Genomic DNA, 16,051 nt, shown 5'->3' on the forward strand with positions numbered 1-16,051 from the left:
CAATCCCACATAAGAACAATCTAAAAGGAGATACGCATATTTCCACAACATGATCAGAAACAGAATTTGCAGGCTTTAAATTAAATTTCCAGCGCTCCAGCAGTATTTCAATTCAACTCCTTTGTGTAATCTAATTTTAATCTCATTTATGACTTAATACAAGGTACAATTTGCAAAATTTAGCAACATTAATTGGTTGCAGTTGAATATCTCTCACCCCATCACTTTCCAAGTGTGCTGGAGAACCTATGTTGCCCTCAGTTAGCAGCAAAAAGCTGTTTAATTTGTATATCGTAAAAATATGGTGGTTGTAAACAGCAGCTGCTGATATAAATGAAAACAACTCATACAATCAGGTGATGGTGCACCTGTTTTTCATTGAATGTAACAAAACTTACAAAACTATTGAAGTGGCATATGACGGGCACAGTGGCAGCAGCAGCAGCAGAAGCAGGCACTGAGATGGTGATGCTGGCATTATGATGGGATGAAATCCTTTAAAATGCCTGCTGAGCCAAGCTGTAACAGACAGCAAGATGGCAGAGTGGCTGCAGGACGACCCATAGTCTGGGTTGTGATGAAGCATCAGGCAAGCAGAGGAAGATAAGAAGCAAGCTGTCAGAGAAATGCACAGCGAAAAACAAGTTGCCAGTTCAGCCTTAGGTGAGAAATGCACATGCATGAAGGACTTTAAATTAAATATTCACTTTGGGGAAACATTCACATATACTGGTTTAACAGAATGAGGATCCACAGTGTGTTGATACTAATACATTTTCATAAATATTATTACTGAGCCTACTAATGTATTTACAAATAATAAGGATGTGGACAATCAAAATGGCATCAGTGTAAATGAACGGTTCACTCAGCTTCACGACTGAACTCACTGTGTATTACTAATCTATCTTCCATTAGATCACCCATCCACAACTGAAAACAGTGGCATTTTTATTTGTTATTAATTATGTTGAGCTGCCTACTAGAACCAAAATAAATAGCACTTGCAGTTTGGTTTACATGCATCTATGAGAAGTCTGGTCAGGCCGTGAGGAGCATGCAGTTGTGACCTCATCGGGCGGCTTTTATCAACTTATATCGAAGTTTAATCAAGTTATATCGATGTATTTTCAATCACGGTATAGGTGATTGAAAATGGAAAACGGTTCCCAGCCAGAGTTCACATAGCTTGAGATCACACAGAGCTTTACCTGCTCTGATCTGTGCATATTAAATCCAGAAAATCCCAATCTCGCCATCACCCAAATTAAAACCCGTTCTTTTTTTTTCAACCTTTAAATTTCTTCAGCTACTTATAACCAACGTCTCTGTGAGCTCTCAACTTCTGTGACCATTACTGCGCAAGCACAAGTCTCATCAGGTCAGTTAGCGGCTATACCTGATCATGTTCCTGTTGTCAGCATCTGAGCAACAAAATATCACCACGGAGTGAAACGTGAAAGTACCAAAGACTCACTGCTATCAAAAAAGAAAACAAGGCAATATCTCAAGAGTTTCCTTGGATTTGATTTTATGGAAGCACAGGACAGTTTTTATCCACATTAAACTATGAGAAGAGGAAGAAAAAACTACAACTGCTGTTTGTTTTTGCATATAAACATTTGTAATTATTCACTTAATTATTTTGGTGTGTATAGACAGAGGTTCAGGTTGGGGGGCCTGGTTTGTCTTGGACACAAGCAAAGGGGGTGGGGGGCTTTAAAGGAAAATAAAGTTTGGGAACCACTGATTTATATCATGCTCGCGTTTCCATCTCCAGATTTTCACCACAGTGGGAAGTGGAATTTAAAAAAACGTAATAAGAAAACAGGGGAGGAAGGATGAGGGAGCACCTGTGCTCTCACAGCTCCAAGTACAAGGCGTGATAGTGAGTGATTTCTTTAGAGCGGGATGAAAACTGACCAGAGAGCAGAATAGTACGTGGAGTGGTGTGCATTGGCTGTGAGGAGGAGAGCGATGAGTGTTAATTCTCATCAGTCTGCTTAACTGAAATGAACTGAACACTGTGCACAAGATAACATTAGAACATATATAAGGTGTACCGGGATATGATTTTGGATCAATAACGTCTAGTCATACAGCTGAACAGCTGCATAAAGCACAATGATGATGACCAGAACGCGGTAAATAGAGAAGATAACACGGAGAATTGAATTCTGTTTCGAGAAGTTTACACATGTGTGTCTGCTTTTAACACTCATTGCATAGTTTCTAACCAACAAGGGTAATGAGTGAAGCTGTCCAACAGCTGTGTGAACATATAATGGTGTATGAACACAGCAAAAAGCAGTGATGGGGATGGATTTAATGTAGCACTAAAATAGAAAGTAAGCATCATGACATGGTGTAACCCTATAAGCGCACGCACACACTCACACATACATCGTGTGAGTGTCATGGTGTAATGGTGACTGATTGCTGAGGCCGATTTGTGCATTAGTGGGTGTGATGTAGATCAGATGGAGCAACAGCATCTTCACTCGCTCTGTGTACACACAGAGACAGAGACCGAGAGAGAGCGAGAGAGAGAGAGAGATTGGCATTACATGTACTGTAATCCAGTTTAATCTTATCTTAAATTTAGCGGACACTCGTATCGCCAAAGAGCACATCTGCAAGTCCCTGTACTACGCTCACTGCACTTTTCTTTTCATACACTGGCTGTTTGATGCTTAAGGGCAGTGTGTGTGTGTGTGTGTGCATATAAAATCACATCTGCCAGCACTACAGATGATGTGCAATTTTCTAGTTGAATACCTCCCAAAGTGTTGTTGTGTGGAATTGTGGCAGCAGCACACTGACGGCCTTGCTTTAATGCACAATGAAAACATGACATTCGAATAGAGAGAGAGAAAGAGAGAGAGAGAGAGAGAGAAGCGTAATAACACAAGACTCTAGTAGTTGTAGTGTTGCTTACCCAGGCATCCAGATCTGCAGGCTAAGAAAGAGCGAGGGGACAGTGGTTAGTGAGACAGTAGAGGGTATAAGGACGACACAAGGTTAGAAGAGACGGTGACAGAGAGGAAGAGGGTAAAAGACAGGCGTATCATTACGTCTCTCTCTTTGCAAAAGAAAAAGGGAGAAGTAACATTCCAAAGAGGAACAAGGTGGGCACAAGGTGAGTAGAGCCAGTGACCATTGCATACAAGTTGCACATGTTAGGGAGTTTAAGGAGTATGATCAAAAAGTCTTTTCTTAGCCAAATTTGCTTTGAGAGACACTGTACACCTGCTCTCCTTTGATCCTAAAAAGACAATGCTTAACATTATCACAAAGAAATAGACAGGTAAGCAATTTGGTGTGCGAAGGGTGTGCCGGCGAATCAATCAGTTTGTTCCAAACAAAATGATGGCTCATGATTATTAGAGTACTGTAACAGCAATTGACAGCACTCTCTTTTTTGCAAATGGTCAAACTGGTGGCACAACGTTGTGACATGTCAACCTTCCATCTACAGCCCACGTCCACCAATCTGTTTGGTTTCTCGTCACTCCCTTGAATTTAAAGTGTAGATTCTTGTTCAGAATTAGTATTTCCTCCCCTGCTTTTTTGTGTTTGTGTGTATGTGAATGTGTTTTAGAGCACTCACACTTTTGTTGTATTTAAGCATACATTCAGTGCGTTTACATGCATGTTAAAAGTCAGATTTGAGGCCGCCTATGACCAAATTTGGTTTTCTTAATGTCATGTAAACAAGTCAGTCTGACTAAAATCGAGTTGTTTTAGCCGGACTAACATACCTGGATAATGCGATTCATAGTGTGATTACTCCTGCTTGTATACGCTTAGTCGGACTGGAGTCGGACTTGCCGTTCTGCGCATGCCCTAAAATTATCTACCCAGTCTTTGACACGGATGTAGAACTAGACGACGTCTAAACTGCAGTACGAGAAAAGAACAAACAACACGATGGCATGGGTGAGAGCTAAAGCTATGGAGAAGACTCATTTTTGGACTGACAAAGAGACATGTAAAGCAGGTACGAAATGTATGCCGTTTGCTGTTTGTTTTTCTGTGACATAAAAGGTCAACAGGAAACTGATTCAATACACACTAGCTTATAGAGAGATACAGCGCCACCTACAGACGGAGTTAGACGTACACCACCAATAAATCCATTTCCTCCTCCGTGTGTATACTCGGACTCGGCAAGTTGTCCAATGGCCTGTCTTAGTCGGACTATGGCCTTAGCTCGACTGCATGTAAATATACCCGATGACAATTAAGATTTTTATTCTATTCTATTCTCAAAGTACTTAAAAAACCTTTAGGGATTTAAAGGGTAAGTGAAAGGCCATTAACAGACGGCCTTATGTTCTACAGGGTTTTTAATTTAAAAGCAAATCTGAAAAATGGAGAACTACGACGATCGTTGGGCGCTTTAAAACCATTAAAGTAATTGAATCCAAAACAGACGGGAAAAATGCAAAAATGCAGAGACTCAAAAATATGGGTCCTGGTCCTGGTCAGCACATGTGCAGCTGAGTTGTGGTGTAGTTATAACTCAGCTATTATATATTCTTAGGAAGACCAGAAAGTAGAGCATTGCATTAGTCGAGTCTGCATGTAATGAAAGCATCTATTTTTGTCGACACATCTGACTAAAGCGAGAAGGGGACATACTTTGGCAGTGTTTTACAGCTGGTAAAAAGCATAATTTGCCATGTTTCTAATATAAGCTTCAAAGTTGAGATCTGAAGGCAAAATAACGCCAAGGCTTTTAACTTGTTTGACAGTGTTCATTGCCAGTGTTTTCAATTTATTTTCAAGTTTCTCTCTCTGAGCTTCATGTCTAAATTACACTTTTGGCACGACTATGCTACCAACATACTACATTTCTTTTATTACTGTTTTCAATACACAATACAATCAAACACAAATGTTTGAAATCAGTAACACTCGAGTGTATTTATTTCCAAGTGTAGTGAATGTTCATTTGTAGCTTGCACATTAATATTTAAAGGGCAGGTGTGTGTGTGTTTATTGCCAGCAGATCTTTGCAGGACTTGAACAGTCAGAACTCAAAGATTAACATCTTACCATCTGTTTTATGCAATCACAGATCTGTATAAATATCTACAGATAGATTTACAAATCTGTAAATATTTTACAACGGCACATTCATGTAATGTAACGTTCTACACTACAATAGGTTGCAAAACATTTATCGCAAAAATCAAATAGTACGCACTTAAAGCATCAGCTGCACACAAACACACAGGACACTAAGGTATGTCTATCCTTGCCCACTCGATCCGAGTGCTCCCAGTCCAGCATTAGACACAGAGCAGGACAGGATAGATTAGAGCAGTGGGTGGCTCTAATGTTGCCATGCCTCATAAAAACACCATTCAGTTAAATGAGGTGAACTCACAAAGCCACTTGCTACAGTGTGTGTGTGCTGAGTAATCTGTGTAACGGATACAGCCGCTGCCATCTGTTTAACCTCCCTGCTCTTCAGTGGCTGGCCCTAAACTGAATATGTGCCCCAGTCTCAGTCTGTGTGTGTGAGTGTGTGGCATCCCACAGAGTGCTCACAGGAGTGTGGAGGTCCCATTTCCATAGATGAGAGACTTTCAAAGAGAGGTGCAGGGGCTTGTTGTGGTACAGACGCAGACACAAACACACACCCAAGTAGTTTGGTGTGGTTGATGGGCCGTATCGGACATTTCAGGTACTTCCACTCATTGTTTTTTGGCTCCCTAGTGACCAGGAGTCAGCAACCTCAGTCTGAATGTTAAGAGTCTAAATGAACTGAGCTAGCAAAAACACAGCCAGGGAAGTATTCCATACAGAGCAAAAATAGAGTGAAACCTGATTTATACTGGACCAAAAAAAGTCCTGCTTGACTATTTGCCCCTCCCATCATGCACCTGTACAATTCTTCTTATTATATTTTATAATTACTACCATGGCTCTCAAACTGTGGTACGTGTACCACATGTGGTACACAAGCTTTCTCTGGTGGTGCTTGGAGGAAAATCAGAAATACTGCATATAACAGGGTATGTGATTAGAGTGGAACTGAGAAAACTGTGTAGAAAATGAAACAAATAACAAAAAAATGTAATAATAATAATCATAAGAGGCACCTTATCTCTCACTCCATCTTAATCTAATGTGACTATACCAGTGTGTCAAGTGTGAGGAAGAGGAGGATGATGATAGAGCAAATTATTTTATTGGGAATAAATCTGCCTCCTGTGAAAAGTCTGTAGTTGACCTTGTACTCGTATGTTGTACTCGTCTTATTTACACCACTGTATTTTAAAGTTGGAGACAATGGTGTTACTTACAGGTGGTACTTGGAATAAAACGTTTGGGAACCACTGAATTACTACACTAATAATCCACAATTTTCATAAACGACTGACCATTTTAAGTACTTTTATGATCGTACTTTTTCTGCTTCTTAAATGTGAATATTTTCTGGTTTAAAAGAGTAATAATGGTTTGTGGACGAAACAAGAAATTATTCATCATTATTTCGATGTTTGAGGGAAAAAAATAATCAACATTTTATCCATTTTATGGAAAATAATCAATGATGAAGCATTTATAATAATTGTCAGATACAGCCCTCGCTGAATGATTTTAGTAAAACATCTAAATGTGAATATGAACGCAAATACGATTTCAGTTGTGATATAATGAAGCGTCATGGAAATATTTAGTGCTATAAATGGAGCATTATCACAGGACATACACATAGAATATTAAATATTACACGATTAAGATTTGAACCGTTTCAAACACTTCAGTGTTTCCCAAACTTTCAGGATGTCGACCCACTTTTTAAAGATGGCTAACTATCGTGACTCAAACCACAATGCAAATCAGAGCAAATTTGTGCTTAAAGTAGCGGCTCATTTAAAGCTATATCCATCTATATCAGAGGATAGTGTGCAGTTGGTTGTCATGGAGACGTATGCACGTTTTAGGGGCAACAATTCAGGCAAAAAAAAACAGTCAATCAACAAAGTAAAAGAACAGACTTGAGGCTCATAGAGTCATCAAGGAGAGAATAGAATGATTTAAGTATGTGAATAATAGTGATTCTTTTTTCCTCACCTCATTGTCCGTGACAAAGAGTTAAGAGCCGTCATTTACTTTTTCATAAGTGCTAGTTAAATGTTTAAAAGCCTTTCCAACAATGGATTAGCAGCACTGTTTGTGTCAAACAACTTTGGTTACTTTCCATAACAGAAAGTCTAACAGTACACCTACTTCCTTCTCAAGTTCCTTTTTTCCCCCCACTTGACAAAGCTATTAGTGCTGTTTTACCAGCTACACAAATACAATAAATGTGTGAAATAATCCCCATTTCCGAGCAACAGTACAGCACCTCTGCCCTCTCTTTAATGGCTTTCTTCACAGTGTGGCATTAAGCGTAGCAGTTAGGAACATTGCAATAGAGATTTTCCAAAGTGGTTGGACCATTTGCTTCTAATAAAGCATCAAGAATATGAATTTCACCTCAGTCTACAATCTAAGCAAGGTATGGTCATTAGTCGACTTGGACCCAGCTTTACCTGGGTTCACTGAAGGTTATGTCAGTATGCCTTGACGGCAAATGGGAGATAAGGCTTTTAGGTTCGCCTGTGACACCAGAACAAGAACATTCCTGCGTCTACAAAAGTGCTCCACAGCTCAAAAAGGTCAAAGACACTTACCGGTAGTGGAAACAATTATGTCCCCTCTAAACAAACAAACCAATGTAGTGAATCGAAATGCATTTTATTATCTGTGCTTGACTGAGTCATGACTGCTGTGGCTGAAACACGAGGGTCAGCAGATGCACCAGCTTTGGCAACACTTCACGCTTCATTAAGACTTGAAACTGCAATGTTCTAGCTAAAGAGAGAGTGTGTGTGTGTGTGTGTGTGGACTGTATGTGTGTCTTCATGAGGACCAAAGAAATGCATAAATCATAGGAAGCAAGGGGATTTTGGGAAAGTGAGGACATTTTTGGCTAGTCGTTTCAACTTTCAAGGGCCTTTTCAAAGTTAAGACCTGGTTTTAGGGTTAGGGTTGAAGGTTAGTGGATGATTTATGTCTGTGAGTGTCCTTACTAAAGAGTGTGTGTGTGTGTGCGTGTGCAGGTCATAGGCTGCCTTTGAGAACAAAGACGAGATCCTTGAGGACAGCCAATTGTGTCCCCAAGTCTGGAGAAAGCATGGTCTAGTGGTTAATATTAGGGGGTAAATCAACTGGAACTGCAAGGTATGTGGTAATTTAGGGGGTGACAATTATAGTTATGGTATGATATATGATAAATACACAGGAAGTAAACATACGTTTATGGAATGTGCCAAAAAGTGGGAAGAAATATGCATGACTTTAAATCTAAAGAGAGTGTGTGTGTGTGTGTCAGAGAGAGACAGAATGGAGATGAGACCTCTTGGTCACACGGTGAAAAACGCTTCCTTAAAAATCAATTATGTAAATACAAAATTATGCAAATGATACATTTGAATAAATCTACATGTTTAGGGAGAAAGGATTTGGGTGAGTTTTTTCCACTTGGAGACAGGAGAAGAGAGAGAGAGAATCACCGAGATGAGGAAAGAGCACTTACACGAAAATGAGGCAAGAGACAAACTGTCACGAGCAGACAGAGTCTGTGTTGTCAAACTGCTGATTTGGCTTTTTAATAAGGAAGACGGGAGAAAATAAGAGTCAGTTGAAGGATGAAACAGTTGTAGTTGCATGCCAAACCACGGCTACATACCAGAGAGTTAATATTGCCATTTCACATTTTAATTATTACTTAAAATGCATTTGATTACTGTGCTTTTGGTAAAGGCAAATGCAGACCAACATTAACAAAGTCAAGCTGCTTTGGTTAAAACCTGCACTGATGTCTGGGTATTATACTTTTTTTATTATTGACAATACCATATATTTAATATCATATATTTTACTTCTATTTCCATTGCCATTTTTATTTGTATTTTGTGTTTGAATTATCTGTACAGCACTTTGGTGCTACAAAATTAACCTTTACTTATTGTAAACAAGTATTACTAGCACTGCAGCACTTTGAGTCTGTCTGCTATCTAAGCAGGGATAGTTACTGCTCCTTCCTCTTATCAAAGCCTTGCACACAGACCTGTTTGATTTAAGGAGGAGGAGAGTACCTGGCACCTGCTAGTACCCAGTGCTCCAATGCATGTTCACACTTTCCAGCTATTATTTTTCAGAAAAAATTAGGGAGCATATTCTTTCTTCTTTTATTTCTGGAAGGCTTTGATCTCAGTCGCAGGTAATTGTCTGCCAGGAGCAAACTGACAGGCATCACAGGCTTTTCCAGGTTTCTGCATCAATTGGCACTTTTCCACTACATAGTACCGACTTGCCTCGGCTCTGCACGGCTCGACACTACATGGTTCAGTTGGTTTTCCATTACAATAAAGTACCTCTTCAATGTGGGCGGGGTCATCACAGCACAGTAGTTGTTTTCAATGTACTGAATCATTAGAATCAGTTAATCAAAAGAGATTAGTTCAGTACTTCCTGCATGACCGGAGCACAGACTCTGTCTGACAGTCACTTAACTGAATTACAGCGGCAGCAGCACTGTTGCCAAATACACCAGACATTAAAAGATGACATTTCCTTGCTAAGTGTTTATTGAACGAGATTAACCCACGTTTTCAAGATTTTTAAGTCTTTTTAACTGAACAACAGTTTCGGCATTGTTCGTTTTGATTCTTGTGTCGCACCTCTGGCTGATGACTGATGACATCATGTATAGAATGGGCTCAGCTCGCTTTGAATCTCGCCTGACCAGGTACTAAAAATTACCAGGTATACCAGGTACCGCTAATGGAAAATCAAAATAACTGTGCCGAGATGAGGCAAGGCGAGTCGGGCTAGTGGAAAAGTACCAAATGTTTGTGTTATTACCACCTGCACTCCAAACACCCAGCTTCAATCAAGAGTTTTAAAGACATGTATGTGTATGAGCCATCATACTACCACACTCACACACGTGTACCCACTAAGATGCACCTGAAATCACACTTCAACACACACACACACACACACCATAAAAACACCAGAGGCATGAATTGGTTAGTCTAGCTCTTTGCTCATTAAATGCATGTGCTCATCTCATAGCTCAAGGAGGTGCAATGAATTAACACTTCATCATCAGCCTGCTTTCCCACCACAGACTGTCATGCAAAAAAAAAAAACCCAGACACTAAGAGAAGGATACAGCGGATGGAGATCGAGAGATGTCATTTAAATGAGAGCAGTAGGTTTTGTCGAGAAGAGAGTGAAGGACGAGGAGAATTTAAACAGTAGTAGTCAGTGAGGAGGTACAATAACCACAGGCATTTTCTGTCTTCTCCACTCATTTGCTCCAATTTTCCGACACTTGGCCCAAAATAGTGACATTCTGCAAAGTTTAACTTTTTCTCTCAACTTCCCCACTAATCAGTTTCAATACTATGCCCTTGAGAAATCTTAGCCAACGCGACTATAGACAGTAACAGTTTGGTCATAGTGGAGTCTGATTACGTCTGTCTGTTTAATCCCACATATAGCAGCCTGAACTGAAAACAACAGGGTTTGGAATTCAAGGACATTATGCACAGCTTCAGTCAATAATAGCTTCTATCATCTTCACCGGAACATAAAGCAGGAGGAACCGATATCACATTACAAAGAGTGGAGGTCAATAATACAATAGTGGGTTTTTCTATAGCCTGCAGATCCAGGGCTGCAGGATCCAGATCTACTTGTGTGATTAGTATCATTATTATTATTAGTAGTTCTCACATCATTATTGTTACTGCTTGTATAGTGCTCGGAACTTCACGTGACTCAGTCCCTAAGAACTGCCATTTTGGCAGCCTAAGATGCGGCAAAAAGGTGCTGGATTCAACCCATCAGAGTTTAACTTTCATTTGTCTTACTCCAGTGAGTGACTAAAAGTTTATATGAGCCTGGAGGGAAACAAATGATGCAATCTGGCTTTGTGACAAACATTAAACTCTGGAGTTTACTGGCTAAGAATAGCTTTGTTGCCACTGGAACAGGCAGTGTAATGTAAATAATTGTGGTGTAAATGTTGCTGTGCAGACCTGTATGTCAGTGAGACTGAGGCCATTATTTACAGAGAGTTAACCACAAAGTCCGTTGCCTGTTAGTTACCATCGCTCCGTCTTCTTCTGTTCAATGTGAGCAGGTTTCATCGCAACTATTCACCTCCACCATCTCTCTGGATCTGTGGGGATCCGGTAAAGGTTCTCTCGTTAGCCTGTCTCTGACTGTTTTGCCATCCCGGGGCACAATAGCCATCTACAATTTTCACTTTTATGATGAAAACAGCCAGCCAAGAGGCAAATTGCCTGACTTATGTGTTGTTAATACATCTATAGAGGTGAACAGCATAGTATCCTGCCAGGAGGCGTTACCTTGGTTGTGTGACTATATAATTGACACTGATATTAGAATAATATTACGACCTTCTTTAGAACTACTCTGATAGAACTTAATACAACTGCTCTCCCTCTCTCTTTCGGGTAATGACTTAGCAGCATTTAAGTGTTAGTGGCTAGCACTGTCATCTCACAGCAAGAGGGTTGCCAGATGGAATCCCGTTTCAGCCAAGGGCTTGTGTGGAGTTTGCATGTTCTCCCTGTGTGTGCGTGGGTTTTCTCCAGTTTCCTCCCACAGTCAGTCACTCTAAACAGACCGTAGGTGCGAGTTTGAGAGTGAATAGTTGTTCATCTCTCTATGTTGACACTGCGATGGACTGGTGACCTGTCCGCCTTTCCCCGCGTCAGTTGTCAGTTGGGATTGGTTCCAGCAACCTGCGACACTCATGTGGTGGATAAAGCAGGAGACAGTCAATGAATGTGTGATTCTACAGAATATTGTAAACTGCCTTTCAATTGTCAAGGCACTGATGCAACTTAAAGAGATGCAACATTTGCAGGAAATGTTACACGGTTCAAAAACCTTTGGCCTGTACTTTGATTGTTCTGACATAAATCATCATTCCCCCTTCAGGAGAACGAGCAACAGGGAAACACGGCTGTTCCTCTGGATAATAAGTCTTGTCCAGCTGTCTCATTACATTACCACCGCTCTCTGAGGGGAGCGGTATTCCACTCCTACACATTTGTCCTTTGAACCGACAGGATTTATGCTCGCCTCCCCCTCCACACCTCCCACCCTCGTCGTTCTGTACTGATCAAAATCTCCTCAGCCTGTTAGCGCTCCGCTCGTCAGCAATTACCGCCGCTTGAGAAGATGGGAGGGTAGTGTACGTGCGTGCATATGGGTGCGAGTGAGAGCAAGCACAAAGGGCTGAGCTGCTTTAACATGCAGAAAAGATGTCAAGTCTGTGATTACACTAGCTGATAACAAGTAGTTAAGTCTTGTGTGAACTGCTTTTGTATTTTAATTGTCAATGTCTTTGAGAAACAAAATTCAGCGTTTATATCCGTGTGTGTGTGTGTGTGTGTGCGTGTGTGTGTGTGTGTCGGCACCTTCTCAATAATGTCACACTTGCAGACTCAAAATCGGTGGTTGCAGTGAAAACTAAAGTTTACCCACTAATTTTCAACACAAACCTCTTCTTGCTACTCCATACTCTGCATTTTTCCACTCTGGATATTTGCACCCATTCTCTTATCTCTCCTCCCTCTGTCTTTGGCTAACAAGCAGATTTGGCTATCTAGCTTACTGAAAGTCAGAGTAAGATGACCAACAAGTATCACAATGCTAAAATCGAAGTCTCTTGTCTCCGCCTTTCAGCTCCTTACAGCCCAATGCTGACAATGTCTAGGTTCTTCTGAGCTTTCTTGCCTGTACTACCATCTACAACAAAATCTATTCTCACAGGTGGAAAGAAAAAATACTGCAGACATAAATTTGGTTTGAACACCTGTATGTTTACATGTAAATATCAGACTGCATTAAATACAGGTGCCCATTCAAAAAACATCTTCTCATCAGCTTTTTTGGCCCCTGATCCCAATCTGATCAAGTCCAAATCAGATACGTATTTATATATTTGCCGAGATAACAGAGCTGCACAGTACACCATTAAAAAAAATGGTTGCTGTCTGTAAATTGAAAAAAATACTTTGATTGAAGTTTTGTGAGAAAGAAGAAGAGCACACTCCAGCTACTGCTGGTAGAGATAGAGGGAGGATGGAGCTGTCGCTGCACCATCATATTTATTTGGCAATATGTCGATCAACGGCTGAAAATGCTGAAAATATCACTTCCCTTCCTGTTTGTTTGATACCAGCACATTTACTGTATATTCCGCATAAACATTGACGAGTGGTGTGGTAAACTCCAGTTATGACAACATTCAACTGTTGAAGTCCCGAGGAGTGTGTGTGTGTGTGTGTGTGTGTGTGTGTGTGTGTGTGTGTGTGTGTGTGTGTGTGTGTGAGGCATCATATTAAAATATGACCAATTACATGAAACACATGCAATATGAAATAAATGTCACAATGATTGTGCACCAAATAAAAGCTGTTCTACAGTCCACAGCTGAGCTACATTAGGAACCTACTCCCTGGTCTCCAATCAGATACTGAGGACCAGGATCGGTACATCCCTAATTTCAATGTTGATTTTTATTATTTACGCTGATATTCTACTATGGCAACCAGTACACATGGGAAGATTATTATACGCTCAACAGATACACAACGTTAAAGGACAATCATCTTATTGTTCTTGGATTGACGGAATACCTCTACACCAATGTGTCCACGTGCAGCTGCAAAGCAAACACTCAAAGCAGCTGAAGTGATCTGAACTGACAGGCTGATGCAACCAGAGGCTGGTAGGACGTGGGTGGATATGATGCTATAATACTAACACTGTATTTGCCGTCAAGTCATAGATTTGATGAAGTACGACAATGTTAAATTGGCCACAGCCTAAATGTCTAAGAGCACTGTACTGTACTGTATGTTGCCATGGAGAGGGAAGTCACAGTTTGAAAGGTTTTGGGGTGGGGTGGGGGGGTTATTCCACAATAATTAATTTTGCTTTAACATTAAACATAATTGTCAAAATATATATATATAAACATAACATAAATAATGGAATAACATTAAGCCATGCTACCAATATCTAGAGCAGAGAAGTTTACTCAGAGACCAATGTCTCCTGGACTCAGACAGCAGGGAGGCCTGCTGGTTAGCATGAACATCTCGTAAGTGAAAGGCTGCATATTCAGTGCAAAACACATAATTTCCAGCCTTTTGTGAGACACTTCTCAGTGTTTCTAAGCAGCAGAAGCAGCAGAAGCAACAGCAGCAGCAGCAGCAGAAGTAACAGAAGAGGCAGCAGCAAAAGCAGCAGAGGCAGCAGCAGCAGCAGCAGCAGCAGCAGCAGAGGCAGCAGCAGCAGCAGAGGCAGAAGAAAAGCAGCAGCAGATGCAGATGCAGCAGATGCAGAAGCAGTAGCAGTCGAGGCATCATCAGAGGCAGCAGCAGAGGCAGCAAAATTTCTGTTAATATGTGTGGCATCATCCACTGTGGTCTGAATGTTTGTCATCTCAGGTCTGACTTTAATGAATGTTGGGCTTTTCACTCTCGTTTTCATCATCTTTCTTTTGGACAGTGTCAAATGCTTCGCTCTGAGTCATCACTCATACACACAGACACAGACACAGACACACACACAGACACACACACACACACACACACACACACACACACACAGACACACACACACACACACACACACACACACACACACACACACACACAGAACAGGAACAGGGGGTTGAATAGAGATAGAGAATAGAGAAAAAAGATGAGGGCCAGAGGAGGAGGAATAAATGCTGGGAGAACATGTTGCCCTTGGAGCACATGTTGCTGTGCAGACTATGCTCTTTATCTTGGATCCCTGGTAAACTAAACACACTTCACCAATGCCATCTAGTGACTATTTATGGAACTACTTCTGGTGTCCCTCTCATACCCTCAACAACCTTTGATTTAAAATGTGTGGTAGATACTATGTTGTTTAAAATTACACTAAAAACAAATAAATGTATTAAAATCAAGATTCAAATTCCAATAAATAAGCACAACATTCACAAGAAACACAATACAACCAAACAACATGATTTCTTATGAAATTGCCTCCACAACGTTAAAGACTGGGGTGTTTAAAGAAAGAGGAAGTGAGAGATTTATCAAATATTAGGAACGATCAATGGCCTCTTATCACATAATTTACTCTTAAACTTTGCAACTGCCGACATTCTCATATCGACATATCATTAATGACATTTAACAACAGTCATGTCAGCTACTCTGTCAAAAATCTGTCACAAGCTACATTTGCAAAATACAACAAATGAGACAGTCCTGAACGAGACGAACATAGTGATAAAGGAATTGTTGACATTTGGGAGGAGATAGTGATGAATAATCATATAATAATAAGAGTCATTCCCAATTATTATTATTATTATTATTATTATTATTATAATATATATACATATATACACATATACACATATATACACACATGTATACATATACATATACACATACATATATACATATAAATATATACATGGAAAGAACTATTTCAATAATCGATTCATCCGTTTGAATGGTTTTTTAAATAATTACAACAAATTTTCTGATTTTTCAGCTTCTAAAATGTGAATATTTTCTTTAATAGTTTTTTGCTCCACATAACAAAAAGAAATCAACAAAACAAATACATTTGGTTTATAGTCAAAACAAAACATTTGAGAACATAATCATTTCCAGGTTTGGGAAACAAAAATGAACATTTTATGTATAAGTATTCGGTTAATCGAGAAAATAGTTGACGGATTCATCGATTATGATCATAATGAATCGTTGCAGCCCTACTTTCTAATCAATGAATAGAGGCACTCTCGATTTGTGAGTGTGGAAAGCAAAGACTCACTTACAAAAAACACACAGGTACAAAAAGTCAATTCTTTTTCACTCATGCTCGCTATTGTCTCAGTATATGTGTGTGTGTGTGTGTGAATGCT

At 40.1% G+C, this 16,051-nt stretch overlaps 1 protein-coding gene across 2 annotated transcripts in view; it reads right to left on the minus strand.

The window, feature by feature from the left end:
• The window catches only part of LOC122768758 (MICOS complex subunit mic25a-like), a 63,506-nt gene that overhangs the window by 39,240 nt on the left and 8,215 nt on the right, over nt 1–16,051 (minus strand). The window contains exon 5 of one of the 2 annotated variants that reach the window (XM_044024967.1): nt 2,939–2,959. The exons of the other annotated variant lie outside the window; for it this stretch is intronic. Coding sequence (XP_043880902.1) covers nt 2,939–2,959 — 21 coding nt within the window. The remainder of the gene's footprint in view (nt 1–2,938; nt 2,960–16,051) is intronic. 2 annotated transcript variants of the gene reach the window in all.

This window comes from Solea senegalensis, linkage group LG4, assembly GCF_019176455.1.
Source record: "Solea senegalensis isolate Sse05_10M linkage group LG4, IFAPA_SoseM_1, whole genome shotgun sequence".
NCBI classification, from domain to species: Eukaryota; Metazoa; Chordata; class Actinopteri; order Pleuronectiformes; family Soleidae; genus Solea; species Solea senegalensis.